Consider the following 24947-nt stretch of genomic DNA (forward strand, 5'->3'; position numbering starts at 1 on the left):
ACTATGTCTATTTTATGAATTTTCACTATGTTATGACTTTATCGTGAAGAATTTGTATTTTAGGGTTAATTCATTAATTAAGAGACTTTGTGCAGTCTAATTAATAAATATTATAAATGACAATTTTATTTAATAATTATTTTAATTATTAAATAAATAGTTTTGGCATTTATAGGGTTGAAGTTGCAAAAAGTAGTATTTGTGAAAAATAGATAAAATAGTTGAGAAAAATGGCAAAAACCAAACTTGAGTGGGGCCCAATATGTGGCCGGCCATATGGTGCTATTTTACTCTATTTTTATCAATTTTTTATTCCAAAATAAATCAACCATAACCTTATGGAAATTAGTATAAAAGGATAGCTAAGGTCTCATCATCCAACTAATGCCTCCAAAGCTAAAAACCTAGCTTTCTGATGAGACCTCTTCCTTCTTCTTCTTCCTCTTGAATTTTCGAAATACCTAAGTCTTTCTTCACAAAATATATTCAGCCATTAGTGATTGAGTGCATGCCCACACATAACAAGTTGGTCCTCAATCATAGTATGTAAGACTGTGAAGAATCCAATCAACAAGAAGGAGAATCGGGCTCAGATTTGGTGATACTCTGCTACAGATACAAGGGTTAGAGATCTGAGTGGGAGGAGTCATTTAATTCCGCTGCAACCACTGTAAGGTTTCTCATACCTTTTATGTGTTTATTTTCATCAATTTAGAAATTCATATTAGGATGTTAAAAATATACTTGTTAGTAAATCTAGATCCTGGTAAAATATATTCCAACAAATTATTTAGGAAATATAAAGATGAAAATTCCCTCTTTTCAAGGGAAGAGTGATCCTGAAGCATACCTAGAGTGGGAGAAGAAGATGGAATTGGTGTTTGATTGTCACAACTATTCTGAAACGAAAAAGGTAAAACTTGCTGCCATTGAATTTACTGACTATGATATTGTTTGGTGGGATCAGTTGTGCATCAATAGGAGGAGGAATAGAGAACGAGATATTGACTCTTGGGAGGCTATGAAGAGGGTAATGAGGTGACATTTTGTACCATCTCACTATTATCGAGACTTGTACCTCAAGTTGCAAGGTCTTCGTCAAGGCTACAAGAGTGTTGATGAGTATTACAAGGAGATGGAGATGGCTATGATTAGAGCCAATGTGGAAGAGGATCGGCAGGCGACAATGGCAAGGTTTTGAATGGATTAAATTGAGAGATTGCTAATACCGTTGAACTACACCATTATGTGGAATTGGAAGATTTGGTGCACATGGCAATCAAAGTTGAAAGACAACTCAAGAAGGGTAGTTTGAGCTCAAAGCAAAGGCCAAGTCCACACAATCCAAATACAACACCTTGGAGGTCAAACTTCCCAAAGAAAGAGGATCAACCTAGTTCATCCCTTGCACCCAAACCAGCCACCGCAACTACAACCTCTCAAGGAAAAGCAGCCCCTCTTTCATCTCGTTCTAGTGAGATAAAGTGTTTCAAATGTCAAGGGCGAGGACACATAGCTAGCCAATGTCCAAATAAGAGCGTTATGGTGATTCAAGAAAATGGTGAAGTAGATTCTGAAGATGAAGAAGAGCTTGCTAATATGCCACCATTGGAAGACGCTTCTATAGAAGATGAAGAGTATGGGCCAGAATACGGTGACATGCTTGCACTAGTCACCAGACGAGCATTAAACTTGCAAGCAAAAGAAAAGGAAGAAGAGGTACAGCGTGAGAACATTTTTCATACTCGTTGTCATGTGAAAGACAAGGTATGTAGTGTGATCATTGATGGGGGTAGCTGTACTAATGTTGCTAGTTCATCCATGGTTGAGAAGCTGGGACTTCCAACGCTTAAACATCCACGTCCTTACAAGTTGCAATGGTTGAATGATAGTGGTGAAGTTAGAGTTACCAAACAAGTTTTGGTATCTTTCCGAATTGGAAAATAAGAGGATGAGGTATTGTGCGATGTGGTCCCAATGCAAGTTGGACACATTCTTCTAGGAAGGCCTTGGCAATTTGATCGACGAGTCCAACATGACAGGTTCACCAACAAGTACTCATTCATGTTCCGTCAACAAACAGTCACTCTATCTCCTTTGTCACCAAAACGAGACTATGAAGACCAAGTGAGATTAAAAAATTTGAGTGATAAAAAGAACTTGAGTGAGCAAAAGAGTGAGAAAAAACAGAGCCAAAAAGAGAAAACAATCGAAGCAAGAGAGAGAGAAAAGAAAGAGAAGAGTTCTATCGATGAGAAAAAAATAGAGAGAAAACAAAATAATTTGTATACAAAAAAAAGTGAGATTACACGAACTTGGCGTACAAAACAACCAATGCTTTTGTTCGTTTACATGGATGCTCTTTTAAACACTAACCAACTTGATTCTTCACTGCCTAGTGTTGTTGTTTCTGTTTTGCAGGAATTTGAGGATGTGTTTCCCAAGGAGGTACCACATGGTGTGCCACCTATTCGAGGAATAGAGCATCAAATTGATTTTATTCTAGGTGCTTCAATCCCAAACCGCCCAGCATATAGAACTAATCTTGATGAAACCAAAGTAATACAACGACAAGTTGAAGGATTGATGACCAAAGGGCATGTGAGAGAAAGCATGAGCCCTTGTGCTATTCCAGTAATTCTCGTTCCTAAGAAGGATAGAACATGGAGGATGTGTGTTGACTGTCGAGCCATCAACAACATAACGGTAAAATATCGACATCCCATTCCTCATTTAGATGATATGTTAGATGAGTTGCATGGTTCTTGTGTGTTTTCTAAGATTGATCTTAAGAGTGGGTATCATCAAATACGTATGAAAGAAGGAGATGAGTGGAAAACTGCATTTAAAACTAAACATGGATTGTATGAATGGTTAGTCATGCCTTTTGGACTAACTAATGCACCTAGCACTTTCATGCGATTAATGAATCATGTTTTGCGTGCTTTCATTGGAAAATTGTTGTTGTGTATTTTGATGATATTCTAATTTATAGTAAGAGTTTGCATGATCATGCTTCACATTTGCAATCAGTTTTAGATGTACTTTGAAAACAAAAACTATATGCTAACCTTAGTAAATGTACTTTTCACACTGATAAGATTGTTTTCATAGGATTTGTTATGAGTGCACAGGTATTGAGGTTGATGAAGAAAAGATCAAAGCCATCCAAGAGTGGCCAACCCCTCAACTATAGGCCATGTTCGAAGTTTTCATGGCCTTGCTAGTTTTCACAGGAGGTTTATGAAGGATTTCAGCACCATCGCAGCACTGCTTGCAGATGTTATCAAAAAGAATGTTGCTTTTGAATGGGGTGAAGCACAAGAGGAGGCATTTCAACTGCTTAAACACAAGCTTACTCACGCCCCAGTACTCGCTTTACCTAATTTTTCTAACACATTTGAAATTGAATGTGATGCTTCTGGTATAGGTATTGGCACTGCTCTTATGTAGGAAGGGAGACCCCTTGCGCATACTTTAGTGAAAAGCTAGGTGGGGATGCACTTAATTACCCCACCTATGATAAAGAGTTGTATGCCTTGGTGCGAGCTTTAGAAACATGGCAACACTGTTTGTGGCCCAAAGAATTTATGATTCACATAGATCATGAATCCCTTAAACATTTGAAGGGGCAACACAAGCTCAACAGGAGACATGCACGATGGGTTCAGTACATTGAAACATTTCCATATGTCATTCGGTATAAAAAAGGTAAGGAGAATGTGGTTGCTGATGCCCTTTCTCGCAGGTATGCCTTGATCTCTAATCTTGATGATAAATTACTTTGTTTTGAACATAGTAAGGAAATTTATCCCAATGACCATGATTTTGGGGAGATTTATGGAGCTTGTGAAACATCTGGTTAAGGTAAGTTTTATAGGCGTGAGGGCTTCTTGTTTACGGAGCATAGGTTGTGTGTGCCTAATTGTTCTTTACGAGATTTATTAGTTCGGGAACCCCATGGAGGAAGGCTTATGGGACATTTGGGAGTTGCTAAAACCTTAGTTATATTATGAGAGCACTTCTTTTGGCTCCACATGAAAAGAGATGTTGAGCGAATTTGTGGTAGATGTGTCACTTGTAAGAAAGCTAAATCGAGGGTTCAGCCAAATGGTCTTTACACACCCCTACCTATTTCTATTTCACCATGGGTTGATATCTCAATGGATTTTGTGTTGGGTTTACCTAGGATTAAACGTGGGAGGGACTTAATTTTTTTGGTGGTAGACAGATTTTCTAAGATGGCTCATTTTATCCCATGTCATAAAACTGATGATGCTTCTAATGTTGCAGATTTGTCTTTTAGGGAGATTGTGAGATTACATGGTATGCCTAGAATAATTGTATCCGATAGGGATGCTAAGTTCTTAAGTTACTTTTCGAAAACATTGTGGGGGAAAACTTGGGACAAAACTTTTGTTTTCTACTACTTGTCATCCTCAAACCGATGGTCAAACAGAAGTAGTTAATAGAACTTTATCCACTTTATTGAGGGCTATCAAAAGTAAAAATATTAAGACTTGGGAGGATTGTTTACCACATGTTGAATTTGCTTATAATCGTTCTATGCATTCTGCTACTAAATTTTCACCATTTCAAATTGTTTATGGTTCTAATCCTTTGACTCCTTTAGATCTATCACATTTACCTGATTCTGAGCATTTGAATTTAGATGGCAAAAAGAAAGCAGAATTTGTGAAGAAAATCCATGAGAGGGCACAGTTTAACATAGAAAGAAGGACCGAGCAATACATAAAGCAAGCTAACAAGGGTCTTCACAAGCAGGTTTTTGAGCCAGGTGATTTGGTATGGTTACACATGACGAAAGAACGATTCCCAGCCCAAAGACGTTCCAAATTGCTAGCTCGAGGAGATTGTCCATTTCAAGTGCTTGAAAGGATCAATGACAATGCCTACCGACTCGATTTACCTGGAGAATATAATGTTAGTGTCACTTTTAATGTTTTTAATTTGAACCCTTTTGATGCAAGTGAAGATTTAGGGACAAATCCTTTTCAAGAGGGGGGAATGATGAGAACACTAAGGGTAAAGATACAAGTAAAGTTCCAGTTGGGTGAGTGATAAGGGCGCAAGTGTAACGCCCTTACTTACGTAAAATAAGATGCCATAAATAAACTGGCGTTAAGATACTAATGTTGCCTTTATTAAAAAAAATAACACTTTTTAAAACATGGGTACCCAGTTGAAAATAAAGTATTACCACTTAGGGAAAAGTAATAGAAAATTTAAACGACAACATCCTCGATAAGTTTAATAAATTAAAAAAAAAAAACTTTCAGCGGAAGATGGCTAAGACCACACGCAGTTACATGATCACACGAGATCCACCCCATGCTGCCCAGACTCAACTTGTCACCGAAAGCTTACAGGCTTACTTATCTGCACATAGGGGGTAAATAAGGGGTGAGCTGCAAAGCCCAGTAAGGAAAAACAAAATACTATGTACCAGCATTCACACATCATAGCACAAACATATACATCAAACATACAACAACCTAATCATAAGTCTAAATAGAGGCAGCCACACAAATACTGAAATACCACACACTCACACTCACAATCACACTCCAGCTTCCATACAAATCTGGAGTGTCTTACGTTCTTAACCAGAACGCAGTACCAATAAGCAGTGCACCCTTACGTACACTGCCTCACTTACCACATCACCATACATGTGTGGTTTCCAACCACTTCCAAGTACTTGGAACATGATTAAACAACCATATACAATTCATCGATAAAACACTATTTCACCGAAACTATCACATTCCACAGTTTCAATACAATTTATTCAAGCAGTCATACTAGATACTCAAACCATATAAAAAGCAAGTATAAAGTATAATTATTTTTCCTTACCTCAACTCCGCTGTAATTAACTCCTACGATACCTTCTAGGCCCTATAACAATTAGTGAAACCCTTAGTCCACCGATAAACTTAATATATTTATTATTCTTACTGTACAGCAAGTTTAGCCTAGAATTTGACTTATAAAACGTTTGAATTAGAAGTCCTACTGTTCACAAAGTTTTTAGTTAATTGAAAGACCTTTCTAACGGTATAAAGATCATCAAAATCGGAGCTATAACCTAGGAGTTATGCATGTTTTCTCAAAACAGTTTCTTTAAAATCCTGGATCATGCCGATTTCTGAATACAGCCCAAAAATAAAAGTTTTAAAAATAGTTACACCCCGATCTAGACAATACTTTCTTCATAAAAAATGTAGCTATTTTCCTAAGATTTAAAACGAGATAAAGATCTTTTAAAATGGATCAAAAGTGCGAGAGATATTGAATTTTTACTGAAGACACTTTTTCTGAAACAAAACTTAAAACGAAATACCATAACCGAGTAAAGATCCCAACTTTTGACTGGTAAGAACTCCGAACTAGGGAAAGGTTTCTTCAAAAAAAATATAAATTATTGAATTATCTTTCTAACAGTACAGGAATCGCTGTAAAATAATAGATATTGAGAGAGATATCACACTTTTACTAAGGCAATATCGGAAAGAAATTTTAAAAAACTGTAAATCGACAGTCAGTGTAAAACATGAATTTTTTGACATCGAAATACTCAGAATTAGGAAAGAGTTTCTTCATAAAAAATATAGATCATTAAATTATCTTTAAAACGGTACCTAGATTACGGAAAACGAACCTATGGGGAGAGAGATATGATAGTTTTTTGAAAGCCTATTTCTCTGAAAACGAAAATAAAAACAACTACGAATTTTACCTGAAGATTTCGAAGATACGGAACGATGATCGGTTGATTGCTGACCCCGAAGCTCTTAAGATTAAAACAATTGATTTTGTTCAATAGAGAGGATAAAAAAAAATTGAGAGATGGTGAGAATAAAGGAATACGATACTATCTGGCTGCTAGGGTTCTAGAGTATATACATATATAACCTATCGTATAATAGGTTTAAATTTAAAAAATAAAAATCTAACTAATCAGATAAAATTATGCTGATTTAAATTTAAATTTTAAATTTTAAACTAACTAATCTAATGCTTCACTATTTATTTATCTCACTATTTAATATATATATCTTTTTTTTTTTTTCTAGTCACACACGCACAACAACAACAACAACAACAACAACAACAACAACAACAACAACAACAACAATAATAATAATAATAATAACAATAATAATAATAATAATAATAATAATAACAATATAATTGTACCACACTTAATATACCAAATACCAATATATGTATATAAACTGGATATTACATTCTACCCTCCTTAAAGGAAATTTCGTCCTCGAAATTAGACTTACCAAAAAGTTCAGGGTACTGTTCTTTCATGTCTTCCTCCATTTCCCACGTTGCCTCCCTTTCTGAACGGTTGCTCCACATAACTTTTATTAGAGGAATACTTTTGGACCTTAACTCCTTCGTTCCTCTCTCTATAATGCGAACTGGTCGCACTTCATAACTCAAGTCCTGCTTTAGCTCCATTCTTTCATAGTTCAGCACGTGTGATGGATCCGACACGTATTTTCGTAGCATAGAAATATGGAACACATTATGCGTCTCAGCTAATACTGGTGGCAATGCCAGTCGATAAGCGACCTGTCCCACTCTGTCCAATATCTCAAAAGGACCTATAAATCTTGGACTTAGCTTTCCTCTCTTTCCAAAACGCATAACCCCTTTCATAGGTGACACTCGAAGGAACACTTTATCACCCACTGCAAATTCCACATTCCGTCTCTTTGCGTCGGCATAACTTTTCTGGCGGCTTTGTGCAGTTACCATTCTATTTCGAATCTTTTCTACCGCTTCAGTGGCCTCTCTTACTAGGTCTGGGCCTAAGTATCGCTTTTCGCCAACCTCATCCCAGTGTAGTGGTGATCGACACTTCCTCCCATACAACATTTCATAGGGTGCCATCCCTATTGTAGATTGATAGCTATTGTTGTACGAGAACTCCATTAGTGGCAAATAGTTACTCCAGTTACTTGGGAAATCCAACGCACAAGCTCGTAGCATGTCTTCTAGTATTTGAATAGTTCGTTCCGATTGTCCATCAGTTTGAGGATGGAATGCTGTACTCAACTTCAGTTTTGTGCCCAAAGCACTTTGCACACTTTCCCAAAACTTAGAAGTAAAACTCGAACCTCTATCGTATACAATGGTCTTTGGGACTCCGTGTAGCCTTACAATTTCTTTTACATACAATTCGGCATATTGCTCGCATTGTAATTAGTGCGCACAAAAGTGCGTAAAATGTGCCGATTTAGTGAGTCCGTCGATAATCACCCGTATGGAATCCCGTTGTTTGTCGTTCTTCGCAACCCCGTCACAAAATCCATAACAATATCTTCCCATTTCCACTCGTGAATATCAAGAGATTGCAATGTACCCGCAGTCTCTGGTGTTCGGCCTTAACTTGCTGGCAGGTAAGACATTTTGCTACAAATTTTGCTATATCATTTTTCATTCCCAGCCACCAATACCTACCTTTCAGATCATTGTACATTTTGGTTGATCCTGGGTGTAAAGAATAGGGTGTAGTGTGCGCCTCTTGTAAGATTTTTGATTGCAACTCCGCTTTCTTAGGTACACACACCCTTGCCTTGTATAGTAGAATACCCTCTTCATTAACTGAGAAGTCCCCGGCTTTCCCATTTTGTAGTTCGACCCGCTTCTTGATTAAAAACTCATCTTGGGCTTGTTCTTCTTTGATATTCTCTAATAAATTTGATTCAATTGTGAGGTTAGCTAGCTTTCCTGTTACTAACTCTATTCTAGATCTCTCGATTTCCTGTTGCAACGACACTTTTAATGCCCTTAACATTGATAAGCTTGCATAGTGGCGTCTGCTAAGTGCATCCGCCACTACATTAGCCTTTCCAGGATGGTATAGTATCTCACAATCGTAATCTTTTACCAGTTCCAACCACCGCCTCTTTCTCATGTTGAGCTCTTTCTGCGTAAAGAAGTATTTTAGGCTTTTGTGATCTGTGTATATTTCACACTTCTCTCCATAGAGGTAGTGCCTCCAGATTTTCAATGCAAAGACCACTGCTGCCAACTCTAAGTCATGAGTTGGGTACCTTGTCTCATAATCCTTTAGCTGCCTAGAGGCATAGGCTACCACCTTCTCATTCTGCATCAACACACAGTCGAGCCCTTGCTTTGATGCGTCGCAATATACTACAAATTTGTCTTTGTTAGTTGGAACACACAGGACAGGTGCTGTTATGAGTTTATCTTTCAATGTCTGAAAGCTTTCCTCACATTTATCTGTCCATGCAAATTTTTGTTGCTTTCGAGTCAAATTCTTCAATGGTGTGGCTATTTTTGAGAACCCTTCAACGAATCTCCTATAATATCCAGCTAGTCCGAGGAAACTCCGAACCTCACTTGCGGTTTTTGGTTTTGGCCAGCTCTTCACTGCTTCAATTTTCGCAGGGTCCACCTCTACCCCATCTTTGGACACTATATGGCCTAGAAACGCCACTTTCTCCAACCAAAACTCACACTTTTTAAATTTGGCGTACAATTGGTGCTCTTTGAGTCTGCTTAGAGTTAGCCTTAAGTGCTCCTCGTGCTCTTCCATTGTCCTTGAATAAATGAGTATGTCATCAATGAATACCACCACAAACTTGTCAAGATATTCCTTGAATACTCTATTCATTAAATCCATGAAGGCTGCTGGGGCATTGGTTAACCCAAATGACATCACTAGAAATTCATAATGCCCATACCGTGTTCGAAATGCCGTCTTTGGTATATCTTCCTCTCGGACTTTCAATTGGTGGTACCCAGATCTCAAGTCGATCTTTGAGAAGACGATCGCCTCTTGTAACTGATCAAACAAATCATCGATGCGAGGCAAGGGATACCTGTTCTTTATAGTCACTTTGTTCAGCTCTCGATAGTCTATACACATCCGCATACTACCGTCCTTCTTCTTGACGAACAACACTGGCGAACCCCAAGGTGAGTAACTTGGTCTAATGAACCCCTTGTCTAAAAGATCTTGTAGTTGAGCCTTCAATTCCTTCAATTCATTGGGAGCCATGCGGTATGGAGCCCTCGAGATTGGTGCTGTGCCTGGCGCTAACTCAATCACAAATTCTATCTCTCTATCTGGGGGTAGCCCTGGTAGGTCTTCCGGAAAAACTTCTTGGAATTCACATACTATGTGGACATTCTCTCGGCTTCGAGGGTGGTTTCTCTTGACTTGTCTACTATGCCGGCCAAGTATGCTTGACATCCCGCACGTATCATCTTTTGTGCCTTCAGGGCTGTAACTAGCGGTAAGCTTGACTTGACTTTGATTCCTTCAAATATGAATGCCTCTCCAGATTCAGGGGTGAAAGTCACTGTCCTCTTTCGACAGTCTATTGTTGCTCCATGTCGTGATAGCCAATCCATGCCCAAGATAAGATCGTAATCCCTCATCTCCAGCTCTATCAGATCTCCACTAAGTTCCTTGTCTGCAATCCTTATTGGCGCATCCCGCACTCCTCTAGATGATATCATAACCTCGCCCGAGGGCAACTCCGTCATGAACTTATAACTAAAGTTTACATACGGTAGTTCTAACTTATCTATCATCTTTAAAGCAATAAATGAGTGCGTAGCTCCAGAATCAAATAAAACAAGACATAGTTTTCCGTAGATATAAATCGACTCGCAACCACAGTGTTACTAGTCTCAGCCTCCCCTCTGGTTAGTGCAAATACTCGAGCTGGGACAAGTTTGTCATCCCTGAGTTGATCACCCTTTTGCGGACAGTCCTTCTTATAGTGGCCTGGTTGCCCACACTTGTAACAAGTCTTGCCTTTCAGTCGACATTCTCCCGGATGCTTACGACCACATGTTGGGCATAGGGGGTACTCCACATATGGCTTCTTCCCTTTGTAGTTATTGGACCTTATCTTGTTTCTCTTGTCGGCTTCGTTGTGTTGGTTACTTGGCAGTTTCCTTTTGTTATCACCACCTCCATTACTAGCCTTTCTGGCCTCCCACCTTGCTGTATTGTCTTTCTGTATACGACTTTCACACAACTCAGCTTCTAGGGCTTTTTCTAGTACCTCAGCATACGTGGTTGCCCTTACTCCTGACATCGCTATGTCCCGACTTATTCGGGAGTCGAGCCCTTCAAGAAACGATGAATCCTCAAAAACTCGGTAGGAACCGCATCTTTGGCAAACTTTGCTAATCCGTCAAATTGGCGAGCATACTCAGTAATCGTAGACTTACCTCGCCTCGTGTTCGTGAACTCATTAACTCTAGCCGAGCGTATTGCTTCACCGTAGTATTTTTTGTTGAAAACTTGTACAAAGTCAGCCCAAAGTCATTGCGGCCACATCCCGTGTTTGTTTAATAACATCCCACCGCATGCGGCATCCTTTTTCAATAAACTAGCAAAGACAAGCTACACTATCTCCGTTACCGAGCCGCATGTACTCAACAATACCTTCCACTGTTCTTAACCATTCCTCAGCTTCCATTGGATCTGAGCCCCCTTCAAAATTTGGTGGGTGTTGCTTGCGGAACCTTTCATATATTGGTTCCCATCGACCCTCCGGCACAGGCATGTATTGCACCAGCAAAAATCGATGTTGTCCTTGATTGGGTTGTTCTTGACGGTTGTGAGCCTCTTCATCTCGCTTCCTAATTTCTTCCCTGAGACGAGCAACTTCTTGCGCCAAATCTTCTTGTTGTGGTGGCACCACTACAGGGGCGTTTTGGTGTCCTTGACCAACTACCCCAGCAGGGACTTCGTGGTTGCCCCCACCTTGACCTGGTTGTTGTCCATTTTCAGGGGCATTTTGATTCTCCTGGATCACCGCCTCGGCAGGGACATGCTGGTTTCCCCTGCCTCGACCGCTACCTCGACCGCGAGCACCTCCTCGCCCTCGACCTCTAGCTCGGTCTCTTACAGCCGCTCTTTCATTCAACCGGTTGATCTTCTGGGTTCACCGTTTTCCATCAAATCCCTTAACTTGTTCTTCAAAAGCAAGGAGATGGTAGCGGTAAGAAAAAAAAATAACCAAAGATGTATCTCGCTCAAAAAGGAAATATCTATACACTAAATTATATAAACTTAAAAAAAACGTAAATCATCAAGCAACAATTCACCATGTAAAATAAATAATCTTCACTCACAAAAAAAATTACACTAATAAGAAAATTGTTTGAGTTATACTAAAATTCTAACTCCGAAGAATCAGTTAATTGTTTCGATTAACCATACCCTAAACTTCTAGCTAACTAAAGGAAAATCAAAAGATAAAGACTAAACCAAATTTAACATATAAGACATAACATATATAAAGCATACATACTTGATGACAAGTTGATCCTTTGCAGCGATGGTGTGTATGTCGCGTGAATTCAAGATCAATGTAACTGTGGCTCTGATACCATTTGTAACGCCCTTACTTACGTAAAATAAGATGCCATAAATAAACTGGCGTTAAGATACTAATGTTGCCTTTATTAAAAAAAATAACACTTTTTAAAACATGGGTATACAGTTGAAAATAAAGTATTACCACTTAGGGAAAAGTAATAGAAAATTTAAACGACAACATCCTCGATAAGTTTAATAAATTAAAAAAAAAAACTTTCAGCGGAAGATGGCCAAGACCACACGCAGTTACATGATCACACGAGATACACCCCATGCTGCCCAGACTCAACTTGTCACCGAAAGCTTACAGGCTTACTTATCTGCACATAGGGGGTAAATAAGGGGTGAGCTGCAAAGCCCAGTAAGGAAAAACAAAATACTATGTACCAGCATTCACACATCATAGCACAAACATATACATCAAACATACAACAACCTAATCATAAGTATAAATAGAGGCAGCCACACAGATACTGAAATACCACACACTCACACTCACAATCACACTCCAGCTTCCATACAAATCTGGAGTGTCTTACGTTCTTAACCAGAACGCAGTACCAATAACTAGTGCACCCTTACGTACACTGCCTCACTTACCACATCACCATACATGTGTGGTTTCCAACCACTTCCAAGTACTTGGAACATGATTAAACAACCATATACAATTCATCGATAAAACACTATTTCACCGAAACTATCACATTCCACAGTTTCAATACAATTTATTCAAGCAGTCATACTAGATACTCAAACCATATAAAAAGCAAGTATAAAGTATAATTATTTTTCCTTACCTCAACTCCGCTGTAATTAACTCCTACGATACCTTCTAGGCCCTATAACAATTAGTGAAACCCTTAGTCCACCGATAAACTCAATATATTTATTATTCGTACTGTACAGCAAGTTTAGCCTAGAATTTGACTTATAAAACGTTTGAATTAGAAGTCCTACTGTTCACAAAGTTTTTAGTTAATTGAAATACCTTTCTAACGGTATAAAGATCATCAAAATCGGAGCTATAACCTAGGAGTTATGCATGTTTTCTCAAAACAGTTTCTTTAAAATCCTGGATCATGCCGATTTCTGAATACAGCCCAAAAATAAAAGTTTTAAAAATAGTTACACCCCGATCTAGACAATACTTTCTTCATAACAAATATAGCTATTTTCCTAAGCTTTAAAACGAGATAAAGATCTTTTAAAATGGATCAAAAGTGAGAGAGATATTGAATTTTTACTGAAGACACTTTTTCTGAAACAAAACTTAAAACGAAATACCATAACCGAGTAAAGATCCCAACTTTTGACTGGTAAGAACTCCGAACTAGGGAAAGGTTTCTTCAAAAAAAATATAAATTATTGAATTATCTTTCTAACAGTACAAGAATCGCTGTAAAATAATAGATATCAAGAGAGATATCACACTTTTACTAAGGCAATATCAGAAAGAAATTTTAAAAAACTGTAAATCGACAGTCAGTGTAAAACATGAATTTTTGGACATCGAAATACTCAGAATTAGGAAAGAGTTTCTTCATAAAAAATATAGATCATTAAATTATCTTTAAAACGGTACCTAGATCACTGAAAACGGACCTATGGGGAGAGAGATATGATAGTTTTATGAAAGCCTATTTCTCTGAGAACGAAAATAAAAACAACTACGAATTTTACCTGAAGATTTCGAAGATACGGAACGATGATCGGTTGATTGCTGACCCCGAAGCTCTTAAGATTAAAACAATTGATTTGGTTCAATAGAGAGGATAAAAAAAAAAATTGAGAGATGGTGAGAATAAAGGAATACGATACTATCTGGCTGCTAGGGTTCTAGAGTATATAGTTATATAACCTATCGTATAATAGGTTTAAATTTAAAAAATAAAAATCTAACTAATCAGATAAAATTATGATGATTTAAATTTAAATTTTAAATTTTAAACTAACTAATCTAATGCTTCACTATTTATTTATCTCACTATTTAATATATATATCTTTTTTTTTTCTAGTCACACACGCACAACAACAACAACAACAACAACAACAACAACAACAACAACAACAACAACAACAACAACAACAAGAACAACAACAACAACAACAACAACAACAACAACAACAACAACAACAACAACAACAACAACAATAATAATAATAATAATAATAATAATAACAATAATAATAATAATAATAATAATAATAATAATAATAATAATAATAACAATATAATTGTACCACACTTAATATACCAAATACCAATATATGTATATAAACTGGATATTACAGCAAGCCAAGAGATTCAAAGAAGAACTCAACAACTTAGTCGACAGAGTTTTAAAACAAGAGGAGACTGCAATCAACATTGAAGGAGAACAAAGATTTGTGCTTCTCATCAAAGTAGACTTAATTAAGACCTAAATTGAGCTTATCACGTTTTTCAAGGTATTTGGCAGCTTTTCTTTTTAATTTTGTTTCCTTTATTTTGTCTTTGTTTTATTTAGAAAATTGTCTTTCTTTTAGTTTCCCTTTTTCTTGATTGTAAGTTGGCAATATAAAGCCTTTAAACACTTTAAAAAATCTCAATTTTTTGGAATAAAATTTTGAGAGGTTTTCTTCTTCAGTTCTTGAGAGAACTATTCGAACTTATCAAGGAGTATTCCTTGTGGCGTTCAACCAAACATATCAAACGGATTTCCACCACCGTTTGTGGCGTCTTCCTCCATACCAAGGTTTATGCTTAACTAAGCATTGGATCGCGGTTCCACATCCAAATTTCGAGAATTCTTAGAGGCTGCCATAATTGGTATCGAGTTTCATGACAACTGTTGGTGTGGTTCGTATCAAGTCACGCCGGGATGATTGGGGATGCATAACGGATTGCACGTGCCATCCTAAAATGTCCCTAGTCATTATGGAAACAGACTTTCAATGGCTATTGGTTCCATACTAGTGATGATTTGCAACCAACGAGTAACTTTGATTCAGATCGGTTCTAGTCAACTATAGTGAATCCACTAGTAGTCATGACAGAACGATCAGGAATGCATAACGGATCGCACGTGCCATCCTAAAATGCCCCTAGTCATTATGGAAATAGACTTGCAATGATGATTGATACCCGATAGTGATGATTTGCTAGCAACGAGTAACTTTGACCAATATCGGTTCTAGTCAACTATAGTGAATCCACTAGTAGTCACAACGGGACGATCGGGAATGCATAACGGATCGCACTAAAACTTAGAATATTGATAATTTTATAGTGTTTAATTTGAAATTTATAATTTATAGTTGATAATTTTAATTGTATTTGAATATTTAAGTTGAAATATAGAATTTACATATGAGTATATTAGTTTTATTGTATTTTTTGAAAAGTGTTTTTTTAATACTTTAATGTTTATTCAATTTATATTTCTTTTAACATTAATTTAAACTATAACTATTTTAATCTTGAAAGGCATATACTATACATTTATTTTTTTAAAGCAATTATTTGAATACCAAAAACTAACAACAATAATAAAAAATAAAAAATAAAGATCGGTTTAAACGAGTTAACCCGACTAAACTGATGAAAATCATTGGCCGAGTTACACTTTTTTATTTTTTCATTGAACGTGTTACAATTAGATATTTGTAACTCGACATTTATATTGGGTTGGTAAAAAATATACTATATACCGACCAAACCGATCGATATACACCCGTAGTTATTAATATTTGGTCTAACGTTTGTCATTGAGCAACACAATGACAAGTGTGTAGTCTTATCAATGGTACTACATCCTTATTAATAATCAAATAAGCAAAATAAATAAATAAATAAATAAAATAAAGACAACAAAAAAGACAAAAGAGTTAGGTATCTCACTACTCAATAAATTAAGATTACCATTTACCAAACTTATCTCACCTCCTAACTCTAACTCAATCCTTATTTTTTCAATACCCTCTACTGGTTCACTATAACTTGCATATTTATTGCGAATGGAAAATCATGAAGCAATACCCTCTACAAGTTCACTTAATAAATCTTCTCATGAAAATAGCAATTCTGGATTCATGCACAATTTGTCACTACCTCCATCTCCTTTACGCTATCTTAATCATATTGAGAAGAGGCTATGGGATGCCGAGCAAAAAATATTGCTAGCCGATGAACAAAAAAAGCTTTTGGTATCACAAGTTTCTTATTACAAAACAAAGATCTCCGATCTAAAGCATGATGTAAAAATCCGTCGACAGATATCTTCTAGGGATGCGAATGACGTTGATAGAATAAAAAGGGCCTTGGCACATATGAAGCATGAAGCATGTGCTCAATACAAAAGAAACCTTGAAATGCTGATTGGTGGTGACAGTGGATCTGAAAAAATAGCAGGTCCTAGTCAACTCTAATTTACTATGCTTGAAGTGTTAGTGATGTTGAATTATGTAGTGTGAACAATGTTTAATTTAAGTAGTTACTACCATATTCATGTTTTGAATGTATTATTTTTGTATTTTTATGTCTAATGTATTTTGAGTTGTCATTTATTTTAATATACATTAACAACTATTTCTTAACATTTATTTAAAATTTAAAAAAAACCTTACAAATAATAATAAAAAAATAAAAAAATATCTAGTTAACTGTATAAAATAATATACCACAAAATGTAAATAGGACACTTATATAATAATATATTTTTAAAACACATTTGGTATAGTGATATGTCTTATATAAATACCCCTAAATAGGGAATGTTTAGAATACCACTTACTATTATATTGCACTTGCATATAAAAACTCTTTAAATTAACTATGTCTTCCTCTCTTGTGACTTCCATCAATACTCGTCCAAAGTGCCATTGTGGCACAGATTCAGTATGCCGAACTTCAAGGAGTGAAGAGAATCCTGGTAGAAGATTTTGGCATTGTGGAAACTATGTAAGTTTTCCTTACACTTATTTTTTTTTTTTAAAAAAATAAAATAGATTTTCTTGAAAAGTTTAAGCTATGGGTTATCATCAAGATTTTGTTTTTCTTAATTTTTTATTTTAAGATCGAGATTCTTGTAAGGTATGTCATTTTTTCGAGTGGGTGGATCTAGATGTTCTGGTTGGAGCTAATGTAGTACTGCAGAGGTTGGAAAGAAAAATTGAGGACCAAAGTAAAAGATCAAGTTACTTAAGAAATTTGTGTTATTCCTAATTTGTGTTGAATAAAATTATTGTTGTACTGAAAATGTATAACTAATCCATGATATCAGTGTTTGTTTTTTATTAAACTTATGTAATCAGTAGTTTGAGTTAATATGTTGTAATGTATAATTAATATCATGGATCCCTATTATAATATTAATGTGTTATGTTGTTGGTTACAAAAAAATGTCATAAATTATTATTATTATTATTAATATTATTATTATTATTATCTTAGGTTAGTACGTTTTAATAATACAATCACTACTGTGTGGTCTTATCAATAGTACTATATATTCTCATTTTAGCTAATATAACCTACAATTTTATGTACTATATAACTCTTTTCTTTACTTTAAACGCAATAAGAACAAAGTGACATGCATGCAAAAATTGATTAGCCTTTGAATGACATTAAAATATAAATAAAAAATAAAATAAAAATGGTCATCATCTCTTCACAGAAACAAAATCACTTTACATAATTTATTGTTTTGGTAAAACATTAGGTCTTGGACAAATAATTAAATTCTTAACATGAGCATCCCTCTCTCCTCTAATAAATTTGCCATGCATAGCAAACATTGGGTCATGCATCACATACTTTTTATACAAAATTAATATACCCAAATCAGTGAGTGAATATATACTATGAATAAATAATGCAGATATTATTAGATAAATATATTATATACCTTAGCAAATATTAAATTATCTGATATAATATTACTTTAAAAAATATTGAAATAACCTACAACTTTATCTGATATAATATATGAGTTATGAGTTAGGGGGCATATGAGTTATTAGTATTTGGTCTACCCTGATTAAGTTTATAGCAACACAATAAGAAGTGTGTAGTCTTATCAATGGTACTACATCCTAATTTTAGCAAATATAACATACAACTTTATGTACTATATATCGTTTTGCTTTACTTTAAACACAACAAAAGCAAAGTGACATGCGTGTAAGAGTTGATTGCTTTACTTTGGGTTTTGGTACCAACACAATGACTAATGTATAATAGTCTTAACTAATGGTAAAAAAGTTTGAAAGAGATTAATATAAATACGTGTGTTTTACTTTAAGAAAGTCACATTTTTCTTGATCCACTAACTTGAATAGAACTCCTTCAACTCACAAAAAACATAGTGAGTGAAGCTTCATCCTCTGATGATACTTTCAATCCCATGCTTAAACAAAATAATATTATTGATGATATTATTCTAAGAGAGGCATATACACCCAAAGTTCATTCCCGACTTCCTGAAGATGCCCTAAAGTATCTCAATGGTCTTGAGGTTAAGTATTTTGACAATGATTTAGAACTTTTGAGAAAATCAAGTGAGCTCCGAGAAGTTAAAGAAAAGATAGATACTTTGAGGAAAAAAATCACTGAGCTGGAGAGAAGAGCTATGGATACCGAAGCCAAATGTTACAAAATTAATGAAGAACGGTTGCTAAAAGAGATGGCTTGGGACACGGAACTTGCTGCACTGGATGTTAAGTTTATCACCCTAAAACGTGAAGCTGTGAGTCAATACACAAAGAATTTGGAGATGCGACTTGATGAAGTATGTTCGAAGGGCAAAAAGAAAGAACTTAAATTTGATAGTTATTTAGTTGTGATTTCTTTATATCTAGTTGCTTTTTTTTTTTTTTTTTGCTTAATGGCTGTCATTTCAAAATATTAACAATGTTGCTTTTAATTTTCTTCTAAAAGTTTATTTTATCTTTTTTAGTGTTATTTATCATGAAGAGCTGAAGGGCAATGAGTTAAACTTTTTTCTTTTTATTTAATATAAAATTTTTTACAATGCATATTTATAATATAGTTTTTGAAAATATGAATAAAAATTAATTATTACAAAGTAACAATTTTTGTATAGTTACAGAATAGCAGGTTGTATAGTGTAAAAAATCTTAAATTGAGGTAAGAATCACACAATAAATATTTATTTCAATAAGAAAAATTATTTCTAACTTATACAGATAAACATGCATACCATATATTGTAACACAATATTTGGTTACATTTGGTTAAAGTCTTACATATACAAGACCCACAAGGTAGTTACATATACAAATTATATGATTGCTTAACAATGCATATTCTGAAAGGCATATCAAGGCATAAACATCTAATACAAACAGTACCATAATAAACATCTTAAGTTGAGATAAGAATTACACCATAAATATTTATTTCAATAAGAAAAAATATTTCTAACTTATACAGATAATACCTAAGATCATAACTAAACATGCATATCATATATTGTAACACAATATTTGGTTACATTTTTTTTAAGTCTTACATATACAAGACCCACAAGGTAGTTACATATACAAATTATATAATTGCTTAGCAATACATATTCTGAAAAGCATATCAAGGCATAAGCATCTAATGCAAACAGTACCATAATAAACATCTTAAGTTGAGATAAGAATCACACAATAAATATTTATATCAATAAAAAAAAATATTTCTAACTTATACAGATAATATCTAAGATCATAACTAAACATGCATATCATATATTGTAACACAATATTTGGTTACATTTGGTCAAAGTCTTACATATACAAGACCCACAAGGTAGTTACATCTACAAATTATATAATTGCTTAACAATGCATATTCTAAAAGGCATATCAAGGCATAAACATCTAATGCAAACAGTACCATAATAAACAGGTTGAGAAAAAATAACCGAGTATTCTTCCAATTAAAAAGTATTCAAATGTTACTCATTGTCTCCGACCAAGTCTCTCATAGTCAAACCACTGCCGGTGGACATTCTCTTCCTAGACATAGTTGAGGACGAAGGCATCATGTTTTTCGCTCGTGACTTCTTATTTTTAAACCTTGGATCAACATGGGATTTCTCAGGAGACTTGATAATCAATTCCTTGTCAGAACGTACAGGAGTAGATGGGGGAACATCTAAGACATTGTTAACTGAATACATCTCAACAACATCTGCCAAAATAGTAGCCTTACACTCATTTTTTGGATGCTGAATTAGATTCATCATGATATTAAACCTGTCTTGACTGGTTACATGCTGAAAGTTGGAAGACAAAATAAATATTAGTTAATTATTGCTTATCCACTATATGAAATTTTTAATTTAAGTTTAATTTCAATCACTTGTACTTGAAAAAATACCTCAACATCAATTTCAGCAACATTGCCTCTATTCAAGAAATGTTCCATGAATTTCATTACGTATACGCCACAATCGACCCCATTATCTTGATACGACACTTGTTTTGCATAATCTAGGGGAAGTGATGCAAAGTTAAATTTCTCTCCTAATGCCAGAGCCATATTGTAACGCCCTAATGCTAAGGCACACTATAGTGCTTTTTCAATTACAGTGCTATCTTTGCTAATCAAAGAATTTTCTTGAAAAACGTGTCAAATTAAACCTTTTATATTAATTATAAAATTTATAATTTATAAAATTATTTACAAGTATCGGGACCCTGTTTTCAAACTTTTTAAACATAATACTTCAAATACATAATATCCAAGTCGCACAGCGACTACAAAATACAACCCCAGAAGTCCCGAGACTGAATACTCCAGGTCGCGCTGCTTCGACATGTACAACCTCATCCCAACTCAGGTTCACTCCTGTTCAGCTTTCGCCTTTCCTTTACCTACACATGGAAGCAGAACTGTGAGTCGACCGACTCAGTAAGAGAAGCATATAACATATCATATAATCTCCGACTTGTATTTAGGCGCCCATACACCTATTTACAAGGCTCAACAGATGAGTAAGAACGTTCAATACTAGGGTATAGCCACTATACAACATACACTGCGTACCTCACTATACGAGTGTTGGTGAGTACCACTGAGTGATATACCACCCACACTCAGAACTTTCCCGTACTTGTGCTGGTATCACTGTAATGTACTCTCAAACAATATTCACTATACCAATACACTCTGTACCAAAACCATACAAGTGTTGGTAGTCCAATAAACAATTTAAGCATGCATATACACATAACATATACATACACTCAGATATCAATATCACACATTATATACAGTTCTTACCTTCTTTCCAGATTCAAGTGTCCTGGCCTACCTGAACAGAAAGTCTCGTGCTAGATGGATGCCTTAATCACATTATGAAACTGGGTAAGTTACAAGATTAAAACCCTAATCCTGGGAAACCCGAACCCACAACCCTAGGTTCTGTTATACTTTCTAGGGGTTAATCTAACTCTCAAAATAGGAAAACACCCAACCACGACACCAAATGGACGAAAATTGAGGAAATGAAATGCCCGGGGAACCCTACCAAAACCAGCTAGTCAGTTTTACACGTACGTGTAAAACAGGTTACCCGGTTTGCACCAGTTCACCTTAGAAATTTCATTTCTTGCTTAAAACTCCACCAAACGCAACCAAACCTTCCAGAGTACCTAATTAGGTTATACACAACATAATCCAACAAGTATTTCACAGAAAAACATACAAAATCAATTTATGCCATTAGAGATCAAAGCTTTGAACTCAAAGCTCAAACTTGCATAAATCCAACACAATATATTGAAATCAGCTGCAAGAACTTGAAACCAACTCAAATGAACCCTAAAATTTGAATCCTAAACATTCCAAACCATAACAGCCACTAATTCATAAAATCACAACATGAAACCAACTAAAACCTTGAGAAAATTTAGCTAAGAGTGTCTAAGGTTACCTTGGATTAAAGAGTGCTTGATTCCTTAGCTTCAATCCAGCAAAACACCAAGATTTGAGGGTGATTCCCTCTAGTTTTGTCCCAGCCGAAAGAGAGAAAGAGAGAAAGAGAGAAAGGGTTCTCCAATTTTACTTTTTTTCTTTAATTTCCTCTAATTTCCCAAATAGAAAAGGATTTCTAATTAGTCCTTGCTGAAATTAACTAATGCTAGGTGTCACTCCTATAGGCAGCCACCCAATACTCCATTTAACCAAATGACTAAATTTCCCTTTGACTTAAAATTAGGGTAATTCTAAAGGTAGGGGTAAAATGGTCAAATTCCATAACCCCGCTTAATCCCGATATTTTAATTTCTCTAAAATATTTCACACTAAGAAATAAGATTCTAAACTTACCCATGTGATTAAACTAGCCATCCATCGCATTTTCCGTTGTCGCCGAGGAAAAATTACAAAAATAACATATTTCATATATAAGACAAATAATACCCCTAGAGTTTAATAAAATCTTCGGAATTGAGAAATTATAACTCTAATGCCCATTTCTAATATTGGGGTCCACAAATAATTAAATTCATAAATAATTATAAAAATAATAGAAATTAGTGCTAATTGCCTTCACTAATCCATATTACTAAAGCGGTCATTATAATTATGCCCCCGTTAAAAGAATTTCGTCCTCGAAATCTAACCTGAGTAGCTCTAGATGTTTAGTCCTCATGTGAGACTCTAATTCCCATGTGGATTCTTCCACCTTACTGTTCCTCTAGAGCACCTTAACTAGAGCAATTGTAAAGATCGCTTAGTTTAATTTGGAAATTAGCAGTTAATCACGTTTAATTATGAATTATTTATAGCTATTTAAATAATTTATTATACTGTTATTACTGAATTCAGAGATGCCTTTTTATGTCATGTAGTAGTTTCCATAATTTTGCATTCCGGTGCCCGGTATCATGGAACTCGGTGTTTGGCTCAGTAAAATCACAACTTAGTATGTTAGTAGTTTGGGACGGTTTATTAGACATTGGGAATGTTGGGAATGGCCGGGAATTTAGAATTTCCCAAAAAATACCCCTTTAGTGTTAATTATGTTATTTTAGTGTGGAGGGGCAAAATGGTCTTTTTGCCCCAATGATATTTTGTCCTTTAGTGGACTTAGTAAATGAATTTTATGTGTTTATTTTAATTATTTGTTGGCTGAAAAGAATAGTTAAAATCCCTTGTTTTATTTCATTTTACTTTTCAAAATTTCAAAGTTAGAGAAAATAGAAAAAAATTTGGAAAACACTCTCTCTTTTCCTCTCTCTCTCTCGGCTGGTTGTGTGGGTGCTAGGGCTGGATTTCCTTTGAATTTCAAGCTATTTTTGGGTGATTCTAAGCTCTTGGTAAGCCTTGAATCTTGCTCTTTAGTTTTCTTAGTTTTCAGGAAAAAAATGAAAATGGTTGCACGTTCAATTTTGATGTTGTTGCTGCTGTAGTTTTAGGTTGTTTTCTGTGATTTTCTATGCTTGAATTGAATGGAATTAAGTAGGTTTCATGCATGCTAGTTACTTAATTCAAGTTTGTGAAGTTTTGTTCAAAGGCTATGATTTTCAAAGAAATGTGTTCAATCTGTTAATTGCTTGCTGTAGATAATTGCTTTTGTTTTCAGAGGTTATTCTAGGCTTGATTAAGTTGATTTGGGCTGAATGGATGCATGTTAGTTGATTTTAACCAAGTTTGAGTTTAGAACTCAAAGCTTGGGCTTTAATGGTGATTTTCGTTTTTGTACTTTCTGGGCTGTGTTGATGCTTTAGAAATGTTCTAGGGGTTATATAGAACAGCTCTAGAAGTTTTGGTTTGGTTTGGAGTTGATTTGAGCATTGTGTGAATTTTTGAAGTTCTGTCTGCGAGGAACCGGAATTCCGGTTGTGCATCCGGAATTCCGGATGGGGTTCTAAAATTTCCCAGAACTGGAATTCCGGTTGGGAAACTGGTCTACCGGTTGGGGAAAATTCTGGAACCCTAGTTTTCCTCGTTTTTATGTTATTTGGGGTATTGCCATGCTTTTTATCGATAGGGAAACTTTTAGTTCCTAGTTTAAGTCCCCGGGAAGTGATTTAGCATATCACTTATAGTGTTGTGATTTTTATGGTTTAGGAGCCTGTAATCCGCCGCGCAGATAGTTCCAAATGTTGACCTAAGACACCTGAATTCGGAATCCAGGTAAGATTAGTATAACAGTATGCATATGTAGATTACATGTTTAGCGTGCATGTAGGAAGCCTGTTAGATTACATTAGATATGTATGTTGGCTTCGAACCATCCAACTGTGTCACGTCGGTACAAGCTGGAGTATGACCAGCAGCCGGAGTATGACCGGTTCGACCGATTAGGCTGACACTATATCACGTCGGTACAGGCTGGAGTATGACCAGCAGCCGGAGTATGACCGGTTCGACCGATTAGGCTGATACTTAGGTTGGTGGTTTCGTACTATTTGACGTATCACGTCGGTACAGGTTGGAGTATGACCAGCAGCCGGAGTATGACCGGTTCGACCGATCAGCCGATAATCGTAACACGTCGGTACAGCCGGAGTATGACCAGCAGCCGG

At 35.6% G+C, this 24947-nt stretch overlaps 2 protein-coding genes across 2 annotated transcripts; both read left to right on the forward strand.

Moving 5' to 3' along the window:
* The first annotated feature begins 1977 nt into the window (after window positions 1-1977).
* On the forward strand, window positions 1978-3453 carry LOC133039699 (uncharacterized). Its single transcript, XM_061118615.1, has 2 exons — window positions 1978-2873; window positions 3237-3453. Exons 1-2 carry the CDS (start codon window positions 1978-1980, stop codon window positions 3451-3453), a joined length of 1113 nt encoding a protein of 370 aa, XP_060974598.1.
* LOC115696576 (uncharacterized) lies at window positions 3020-14905 on the forward strand. Its single transcript, XM_061101699.1, has 3 exons — window positions 3020-3711; window positions 4673-5093; window positions 14716-14905. The coding sequence occupies exons 1-2, from the start codon at window positions 3591-3593 to the stop codon at window positions 5080-5082; spliced, it is 531 nt and encodes a 176-aa protein (XP_060957682.1). The 5' UTR covers window positions 3020-3590; the 3' UTR covers window positions 5083-5093; window positions 14716-14905.
* Window positions 14906-24947: the final 10042 nt, after the last annotated feature.

This window comes from Cannabis sativa, chromosome 7 (assembly GCF_029168945.1).
Source record: "Cannabis sativa cultivar Pink pepper isolate KNU-18-1 chromosome 7, ASM2916894v1, whole genome shotgun sequence".
Taxonomy (NCBI): Eukaryota; Viridiplantae; Streptophyta; class Magnoliopsida; order Rosales; family Cannabaceae; genus Cannabis; species Cannabis sativa.

Bases quoted from the DNA above. Each gene is read 5' to 3' on its own strand.
- LOC115696576 (XM_061101699.1), top strand. From the start codon at position 3,591: ATGATTCACATAGATCATGAATCCCTTAAACATTTGAAGGGGCAACAC. The intron at 3,712-4,672 runs GTAAGGAGAATG...ATTTGAATTTAG, and splicing joins TGTCATTCGGTATAAAAAAG to ATGGCAAAAAGAAAGCAGAA.
- LOC133039699 (XM_061118615.1), top strand. From the start codon at position 1,978: ATGCAAGTTGGACACATTCTTCTAGGAAGGCCTTGGCAATTTGATCGA. The intron at 2,874-3,236 runs GTTAGTCATGCC...TAGTTTTCACAG, and splicing joins AAACATGGATTGTATGAATG to GAGGTTTATGAAGGATTTCA.